This window comes from Triturus cristatus, chromosome 8, assembly GCF_964204655.1.
Source record: "Triturus cristatus chromosome 8, aTriCri1.1, whole genome shotgun sequence".
Classification (NCBI taxonomy): Eukaryota; Metazoa; Chordata; class Amphibia; order Caudata; family Salamandridae; genus Triturus; species Triturus cristatus.
In genome coordinates, this window is record NC_140591.1 from 218701139 (window position 1) to 218711671 (window position 10533).

At 40.0% G+C, this 10533-nt stretch overlaps 1 protein-coding gene across 5 annotated transcripts in view; it reads left to right on the forward strand.

The window, feature by feature from the left end:
• The window catches only part of DEUP1 (deuterosome assembly protein 1), a 425119-nt gene extending 418120 nt beyond the window's left edge, over nt 1-6999 (forward strand). For all 5 annotated transcript variants that reach the window (XM_085624053.1, XM_085624057.1, XM_085624056.1 and 2 more), the window contains one exon: nt 5721-6999. In XM_085624053.1, the coding sequence (XP_085480179.1) occupies nt 5721-5888 (168 nt within the window). In that variant the 3' untranslated portion in view covers nt 5889-6999. The remainder of the gene's footprint in view (nt 1-5720) is intronic.
• The last annotated feature ends 3534 nt before the right edge of the window (nt 7000-10533 follow it).

Below are 10533 nucleotides of genomic sequence, written 5' to 3' on the forward strand. Positions count from 1 at the left end.
TCTTTCCTCCAGTCTCTCTCAAGCTTCTTACAATTCTGTTTTAGGCCCCGGAGTTTTGTTGAGAACCATGCCTTTTGATCGCTTCTTAATTTAGTTTGGGTCCGTTTTACAGGGAGAAGCAAGTCTAGGGATTCCTGAATCCAGTTATTAAAATTTTCATTAGCAGTGACCACATCCGAGGTTGGCACTGGTCTAGTTTCTTCTAGTACTGTGGTCCATTTTTCCATTGATAATTTGGACCAGGGACGTGAGCTTGTGTAGCTAGGTTTCATATGTGACAATGTGGGTGACAGGGACCAGGTAAATGGAATTAGAAAGTGGTCTGACCACGGAACTGGGATAGGTTTCTCTCCCACTAAGTCCTTCAAATTTGAGAAAATGGGGTCTAGTAGATGCCCTTTTATGTGGGTTGACCCACTAACTTTTTGTTGGAGCTGATATGCCGCCAGATCCTTTATCATTTCGGTTGCGCCCGCCTGTGAAGGGTATCAAAGTGGAGATTTAGGTCTCCCAATAATGTGAAGTTAGCCGATGTACTAGCAGAATTACCTGCCAAGTCCGACAAGGAGTTACAAAATTCCGTAGAGGGACCAGGGGGCCGGTAAATAAAGATACCCGAGAAGGTGACTGTTGGCGAAAAACCTATGGAGAAGACAGCGTTCTCACAGTCTGGTACTAAGCTGCCTATTATGCAGCAAGTTAGATGGTTTTTGTAGATAATAGCGATCCCGCCCCCTTACCCTGTGGGCCAGTCCAGCCTCTGTATGGAGTACCCGGGGGGAGTGCCTGGACAAGGTCAGGGTCAGAGCTAGGGTTAAGCCATGTTTCCATCAGGAACAGGACCTCTGGCCCTTCTTCTTCAAGCAGGAGCAAGATTTCTGCCGTATGTTTGGGCAGTGACCTGCAGTTTAGAAGGAACATTTTATATGATTTGGTAGAGTTAGTGTGTATACCAGTAGACAGTTGGAAACAACAGTGAGGACATTTGAATTGATCATTATTTGGTGGGATATCTGGTAAAATAGAATGTTTACATTTATTCATTATTGGGCCTGCTATGCTAAATAGTTCCTCTGCCTCATAATGCATCCATTGCGGAGGGCAAGACCCAGGGGTTGTGGCCCCTGGCCCCGCCAGACGCGGACGGGCGCAGAAGGGCTTGCATTTGGCGCGCCTTCGGCGCGTGCTCGCGCCAGCTGCACACGTCCGATCCGGCATTCTAATTAAAAGTATTCTGCCCCGGAAGTGAAGGAGGTGGGGGAGGAGCCACGTCCCTCCGCATCAATCAGCACAAGCTGCGGCGGGGATCGGCTTGAGCATGTTACGGCAACTAAGGTAACACCCAAACGTTAAAAACAGTTTAAAAACAAGTTAAAAAGCAATTCGGATATCTGGGGGTTAAAAAGAGCAAGCTGTCACCTAGTGCTGGCGCTACAAGCGAATACGCGCTGCTGCTACTGCTGCGCATCTATTCGCTTCTGTTTAAATGTATTCTACCCCCGGAAGTGAAGGAGGTGGGGGGAGGAGCCATGTCCCTCCGCATCAATCAGCACAAGCTGTGGCGTACCGGGGACTGGCTTGAGCAAGTTACGGCACCTGAGGTAACACCAAAACATTAAAAACAATTTAAAAACAAGTTAGAAAGCAATTCGGATATCGGGAGGTTATAAAGAGCAAGCCGTCACCTAGTGCTAGCGCTACAAGCGAATACGCGCTGCTGCTACTCATTACTTGAGCTGCTATAGGGGTACCTATATAGAACATAACAATATATTTCTCTATTTTTATCCTAGAACTAGAGTCCTTGCAAGGACTCTAGGGCCATTAATAGGTTTAATATGTTTTCTGGAATATTTTCAGAATACAGCAAAAAATTTGGATTTTCTAGACCTACTAGCAGCGCAGGCTTAGTAAACATACCATCATGGGACAGAGAACGCAGTGAACTGTAACCTATTGAGTAGTTTATGAGGAAGGTGTGTATTAGGCTACAATTAGTCCTGTCTGATTCACATGAGTATTTATGGACTTTAAACCTCTTTTCTCCACTCAAGAATTCACACTCAGAATGTTCTTTATGATTTTATTACAATCAAAAACATTTCCTGGTGCACACAATATGAATAGTGGTTACTCTAAAACAAACAAGATAGTGGCAACAATATTGGTGAACAATCAGAAAAGTAAAACGTAATATAACATTAACTATGCTACTTTTAACACCAAGAGGATCCTGTGTGAGTTTCCTAAATAGCCTTGCTCCCACCCACATATGTTAGTGGAACAACAGAAGTAATGTTCCCTAAGAAGACAACTGTTATTTCTGTCTCTCCTCTCAGCATCTTTGGTGTCTCCATGCAGAGCAATAAGCCTGTCTGGAGCTGCATGTACCTTCCTTTACAATTCTGCAAACAAAGGGGCCTATTAGTATGGCGGTCGGATAGCCACCGCTGGCCCAGTGGTGGCAATCCGCCCGCCATCTGTTCCTGTTTCACCCCCCCACCATATTAGTAAGGCCAGGGGTACCGCAGCAGACGGAAAGACCGTCCGCCGCTTTTCCGCTGGTTGGCAATCGTTACGATTGCCGCCCGGGCGGAAAAAGGCCATAATATGGTGGCAGTGTCTTGGAGGCACCGCCATCCATTTTATAATGCCTGCGATGGCAATGCCTTTCCATGGCGGAGACTCCGCCAGGGAAAGGCATGTGGGAAATTACTTTGGGGGCCCATTGCGGGCCCCCGGGGAGGTGGGGGTGGTCACTGGCTGCACTGGGGGGTACCTATGGTACCCCCCTTCATTGCCATGCACAAGATGGCAGGCAGGCATCGCGCGGTGCCTGTCACGTTGTGCATGGCAATGCACAACATGGACTTTAATATTGCGGCGGGTGCTGCTTACAGCACCGCCCGCCGCAATGTTAAAGTCGAGGATGTGCCCGCCAATGTGGCGTCACATCCTAATTGGCCTTGCGGGACCACCGCACCTCTGGCATTCGGTCCCGTTTTCCGTTACGGTGGCGGGCGGACAATGTCTGCCAGCCATCGTAAGGCGGCTCAAAGTTTCCTCTCTCCCCAAATAACATTCTACTGCAGCTTATATATGCTATTTAATCTTTGCTGAATATTATGGAAACAGTCAATTTAGGAGCAGTAGTGGCTGCTACTGGATGGGGGATCCTGGGTTGGGAAAGGGGTGGCAAAAAATAAAAAGCACTTATCTGAAACAGACGGACGGCCTCCTCTCCTCCGTCCTCTTCATCTTCTGGTCTCCAGTCCCGGCTAGCAGCAGGAGGCACCCGGGCACACATGCTCTCCTGAGCCAATCACAACGCTATTGGCTCCCCATAGCCAATCACAACAATGCAATGCAGCATTGTGATTGGTCTGAGCACTGTGGTTTAGCACTCAGATGGGGACAGGGATCCTATGCATGATCCTCACTAGGCTGTGTAGTGCAGCAAGATGGGGAAGATGCAACGTGTGCATAACTGTTTGGCCAGCCCAGGAGGGCTTCCCAAGCACTCAAGCGCACTTAGGAGTGAACAACATTCCTACCCCTGCGCTGCCCCGCCCCGCCCCACCACTGACTGCAATAGGAAAAAATCAATAGCGATACGTTATTGTCATTGTATTATTCCTTTTAAGTAGTGGGGCGACACTCCTCCTCATTGGCGGAGGAGCGGCCACTGTATAGGAGCCCTAATAACCTTTCACACACTTATTTTTCTGTGAAACATTGTTTACTTTTTAGAAAAGATAAGTGGAAAATGAAGAGTTACGGTTAAACTGAAAAAAAACATTAAACAATATATTTAAACGAGCAGAATTATTACACTGCAAACAGACCATCGTTAAACAATTCTGACTACTGTGCATTTATAATGAAAAGAACGTGCATTTGAATAAATTAATACATGAAATACAATGGGGAGTACCTAAGTAGGAAAAATTGAAAGATTAAATCAAGGTTCCCCATGTGTGATAGGTGACAGAGGATGAGCTGGGAGTAAGATGTTCTTTCAAGCTTTCCTGTGAGAGCTAACAATTGCCCACTGAGCCCTGTTGAAACAATCCCTGATTGAACAGGAATCTTACCCATACGCAAAGATTATTTCTGCAGTTATTCTCCTTCTATGTTATATGTGGTTCAGGAGTGAGGAATCTTGACTTCCCCTAAATATAAGGGTATCTATATACATTTGTGTGTGTTCCTTGTCTGCTTGATAATGAACCTCCATTTGGAAACGTATCAGTGAGGAGCACATCACCCTTGAAGATGCATCTAAACTGCCACATAGCTATTGGAGGGGACTAGGAAACTCATAGAGGCTCAGCCACCCAACAAATGATATTGCTGCTTCCTTAAAAGGTATCTAAAGGGCGTAGGAAGAAGTTGGGATTAATTACATTCCAAAGCAACAAATACACCTCATTGCAACAGCCATTGGAGGCAGCAATTTTGAGGGGTGGTACACAATAGAAATGTAAGGATTATGAGGGATAAGTCCAGGGAAAGATATACTTACCGTTTGTAATTAGGTAGATATTGTTTTTGGTATATGAAGTGACACAGAAATTAAAACAACCTTCTTTCATGAGCTTGGTTCAGGACTCAGCTAGATAGATCTCAGGACAGAATCCTAGTCTGATGTGAATGCTGTGAGTTAGGCTTCCAAGTCTATGTTTCATAAGTGAGGAATCACAGGGATTCACATGTACATTGTGGTGCCAAGAACACAGCCGTATTACTGTTTTTCCTTTTTCCATTTTGTTAGATTTAGTTCCTGAATTTACAAATTCCTGGGTGCTCCTAGTGATCAAAAAATATAATGAAGAACATTGTATTTCTTGGATCATTCTAGAGTGTCTTAACATTTCTACTATTCATGAAATCATACATTAGAGAATTTAGCACTCATAATGAAGACTGAAATCATGAACCCCGGCAATGTTATAGTGTTTCCCTATTGATACCAAACACACACTCTCTAATAGTTGGCAGAATTTGTTCACCATGAGCTTGGCTGAGTTAACTTGTTTCACTAGAGAAGGGCCATAGTAAACAGAACCATATCCAAATTTCATAACTAAAGTTAATTTCTACTAATCACCTGCACTAACCAGTTAATTTTGCATCCCTATCACTCGCTTACATTTCATAGTGTATAATACTCACATCTTAATTTTGCTTGTATGTAATAAACGATTTATAGAAGCCAGATGGCTCTGCTAACACGTACTGAACTGCCCGGAATTGGAATCACAGTTCTTGGTTAATTTAACCATCATGTGCAGCATGATGTAATTATGTGCGCTCATCTGTGGAACCTACAAACCTATATTAATGCTACAAATAAAATACTCTGAACTATGTAACCAAATTCAGGTAAGCCACCTTTCAAATTCATTCACGGCATCCATCCCCATCTAGTCCAACATAATGCTTCTACACCTAAAAGCAATTAAGATTTGCAGTCTATGTAACATAAGCAAAATAAACATAAAGATTGTTGTTAGAAGAACTGCATCTCAGAAACTCCTTTTGGCTGAAGTTGAAACACCTTTATCCATTGTACATTTAGAAATTCCTTTTTAGAAGTACATGTACTACAGATGGTTGTATACATTGTTCTACAATGTAAATACATGTCCACACCTGTAGACTTAAACAATCACCTAATGAGATACTCCTGATAATCACTGTGTTTTTTTGTTTTTCAGCCTTCCCAAAATATGTCATTCTCCGCAGCAGAACTTTTTCTTCGTGAAGAAGAAAAAAGAGCTCAAGAATTTGAAAAGATATTAGGTTCACACATCGATGAGTTGCATAAGAATTCTGAGAGGACACTTGCTAAATATACCAAGACTGGGCAGAATAGGCACATGTGATTTGACCTTTTTTCATACTAACAACTAAAGTGAGAAAAAAAATTACTTCATTAAAACTAAAATAGCTTATTTGGGTGGGACATAAATAATTTAGTGGCTACATAAAACAAACTGTTCACTGTAAAATATATGCATTTTCTTTTGTATCAAAAATGTTATGAAGAAAATAAAATAGGGTATGTGGATTTTGTTGGTTGTAAAATACATTTCTTTGGTTAAAATAAAATATTTGTAGAATTAAAATAAATTATTTACATTATGCAGTAAAAAAATGAGTTTCTAATTTAATACCAAATGGTATAATGACTCTAAGTATATTTTATTATAAAACACATTTCAGTTTGAATCTATGTGCAATTTCTCAGAAGCATTATTTTTCCTATGTTTAGTTTAGTTTTTAGAGCACAAAGTAAACAAAGTTGCTGTACCTTTGGAACTGGTAATATTCCCAAAAATGTGAATTTGTTTATCTTCCTTTATAATGCCTTGCCACTTTTATTGATGTAATTTAACTTTTTAACAAGTTGTTCTTTTTCTGGGGCAACAGCGCATCATGCTCTCTTGTTGATAAGTGCACCTTTATGTAGCAAGGAACTTGGCTCCGATAACATGCAAATGTGGGGTAGCAGATACTTATCTTCTACTAAACACATGTTCAGTTTGTTGAGGAAAATGCAAAATGTAATATCACCATTGGGTTTGTGGTACACACACCCAATGGAGACGTTAGACTTTGCATTGTGGACTGTTAGCATATTATTATTGGGTTGTAAATTTAATGAGATACGTAATAGTACGGATCTGTGATTTAAACAGTGGTATAAGGAGAGCCAACTGTACTCACAAAAGACTAGTACAGAAACACTATAGAGGCGTACCTTCATATAGTCAGCTCCAAGGATATCAACAAGTAAAAGGAAATGCAAAAAAAAGTAGGAGCAAAATACGTTTGAATTGCGAAGAAAAACAATGGGGGGCACCTATTTGAAACAATATATCCATGAAATTTGGAATCTAGTCATGCAGGCGTTCTATTAATATAATTTATGGGAAGCAATAATTTTTTCGCGTCTGTGGTTAGAAAACTTCAAACAAATAAAGTACGCAAGTAGGGAACCTCATACAGTGAATCATGAGCAGACGGGGAACAACCTTTACAACGCAACTTTTACAACGCACTACCTTTACAACGCATTTTTTACAACGCATAATCCATTACAACGCATGACATTACAACGCATGACACTACAACGCATTTTTAAAAACTACCTTTACAACGCATTCCATTACAACGCATACTACCATTACAACGCATACCATTACAACGCATAATATTACACTACACTATCCAACACTTACCCTACTGATGCACCCCCTGGAGTTAGAATAGTAATTTTTACCCCTATACTATCCAACACTTACCCCACTGTTGCACCCCCTGGAGTTAGAATAGTAATTTTTACCCCTATACTATCCAACACTTACCCTACTGTTGCACCCCCTGGAGTTAGAATAGTAATTTTTACCCCTATGCTATCCAACACTTACCCTACTGTTGCACCCCCTGGAGTTAGAATAGTAATTTTTACCCCTATACTATCCAACACTTACCCTACTGTTGCACCCCCTGGAGTTAGAATAGTAATTTTTACCCCTATACTATCCAACACTTACCCTACTGTTGCACCCCCTGGAGTTAGAATAGTAATTTTTACCCCTATACTATCCAACAATTACCCTACTGTTGCACCCCCTGGAGTTAGAATAGTAATTTTTACCCCTATACTATCCAACACTTACCCTACTGTTGCACCCCCTGGAGTTAGAATAGTAATTTTTACCCCTATGCTATCCAACACTTACCCTACTGTTGCACCCCCTGGAGTTAGAATAGTAATTTTTACCCCTATACTATCCAACACTTACCCTACTGTTGCACCCCCTGGAGTTAGAATAGTAATTTTTACCCCTATGCTATCCAACACTTACCCTACTGTTGCACCCCCTGGAGTTAGAATAGTAATTTTTACCCCTATACTATCCAACACTTACCCTACTGTTGCACCCCCTGGAGTTAGAATAGTAACTTTTACCCCTATACTATCTAATACTTACCTTAAATGTAATTTAATATTATGCGTTGTAATGGTATGCGTTGTAAAGGTAGTATGCGTTGTAATGGAAATGCGTTGTAAAGGTATTTTTTAAAAATGCGTTGTAGTGTCATGCGTTGTAATGTCATGCGTTGTAATGGATTATGCGTTGTAAAAAATGCGTTGTAAGTGCATGCGTTGTAAAAGTGTGCGTTGTAACGTCATACATCCTGAGCAGACAAGCCTCCTTTTAAGAATGTTGTCACAGTCTGAGGTAGAGGACATTTAAAGCGAGCTAAGAACACAAAGTCAATCTCTCTGATGGCCCAAGAAATGATTTCTTGGGAAGTTATCACTCGCTGTGGTCAGCTGTGATCACTACATTGATTAAGGTAATCTGTGTAGCTAGAAATAGCTTGAACCGCCTTTAAAAAGGGTATAGCTTTGCCTCAGATTTCCAAAGGTACCAGTGAGTTGACTTTAGACTGTTCACAAGTAACAGGTCCTGTTGCTGTTTGTTCAATAAGGGTTCAGTAGAGGTTTCTGGCAATACACCATAGTTTATACTTTTTTACTAAAGTTAAGCAATACGTTAAAACTGAATACAGGAAGTTATGTATTTCTGTTTTCAAGTTCTAAATATATATTTGACTGAAAAAATAGGTCATATTTTTGCATGTAGATACCGTAAACGGTAATTCCACAGGGGCTGTTTAATTTAACAGAGGTTCCGTATCAGGGAGCTACAGCTAGAGTGAGGAACAGAAACATTGGGTTGGTTATGTCCATATATGAGACCGCAAGGGGGAAGGCAATGATTTATACTTGGGGTGTGCGTAATTCTTATTACTTGAGTATATTTATGTGTAGAACCTGGTTATCCATATTTCACTTAATTTGTTTATTTACAGTTATGTCAAATAAGCAACCTCGGTAAATTTGGCTCATGTCATTTGACTTAGTTGCAGTACAAAATGGATTACTAGAACTGTTTGGATATATGTATCTTGCACAGCTTGTTGTACGCACTTGTGTATGCTTTCCTTTCAACTTACAGGTCATTGAAAAGGCGTCTTGGGATTATGTTTACTCATGAGCTGGTGCTGAAAATGGGATCTTGCAGTAAAAAATGATTGCCAATTTTCTGATGCATAATATGTGTAAACCTGTAATTGCAAAGAAAATTACAGTGATTGTGCATTGAAATACACATTTTTGCCAACCACTAATTTTTATATTCACCATTGATGTTAACTCTGCTTTAGCAGACTATCAATAAAATTGTAATAGCAATGCATGTACGATGAACATGGAGTTCTGTACACAGATAATGCAGCGCTACTGGTAGAAAAAGAATGGGTCTGAAGTATAGATTACCAATAATGTACCACTACCTCTATAAAAAGAAATAAGAACTCCAGTAAAATAAAGGCAGACGTTTTTGGTGCCTGGGCAAGTAGAAAATATCTTTTAAGTATACAAGTTTGACATCCAGTAATAAGCAGGTAAAAGCTACTTAAGGGAAATCTCTCAGTAAATGGGCTATCATATAAATATATGGGCAAAAAAGTGAATGATGGAGAACTAGGAAGGTTAAGCTTTGACCATTCAAATTTTTTTCAGTGATTTGTTCATAGGCATGAGACATCATGATGGTAGCACGAATGCAGGAAAAACATGAGCTTTGGGGTTTGTAAAACCACAAGGCGGTGGTGCTGCTAGAAAACTGATTTATAAAAGGAATAGTAGGTATGCCTTAAAATGCATCCTTGATTTCGGTAGGGAGAAAACATGGGAGATAATCTAGAGTTAATATATTTGCATATTCATCTGATGAACATGGAAGAAAATCTAGTGTTAATATATTTGCAAATTCATCTGATATTTGTACATAATTAATGGACAAATATTTGAAAAGTATCTACAATTAAAGTTCATTTAAGAGAAAGAATATCTATTTATCTTGTTGGCCAGACATGCTGTTGCTTGAAATATGAAGTCAACAGTTATATCAAGAATGCCCTATTATTGAGTCATGAATCAGATTGAAACAGTACTTGGTATTTTCATGTCGAATGTTTCATACACTGATTTTGTATTGAGATTTCTGTGAGTGGTTATTAGATGGTAAAAAAAATAGTTAATACTTGTTTATACCTTGTTAATATCTGTTTACACCTTTCAACAATAAAAACATGAAACACCACTTTCTCTCAGCACATTTAATTATTTCATTATATGTTACTATATTATTTACAAGGCACAACCTACAAACTAAATTGCTCTATGTGCCATAATTCATAAATACTAAAAGATCTCTCAGGATATGAACTATGCTACCAGAATAGGAAGGTGAAGAGATTGTTATCCTCCTAGAATATTTTGAGCATAATGCAATGTGGTTATTTGAGCCTTTGGTATTGATTAATACACCAGTTATACTTTTGTGATGTTTCTTGTCTGTGTAAGGTAGAGCACATTTCTGTTGTCACAGAATATGAAATGTAGATCAAATTCTGAGATTAAGTGGGCCTGAGACTGAGATTTGGCTC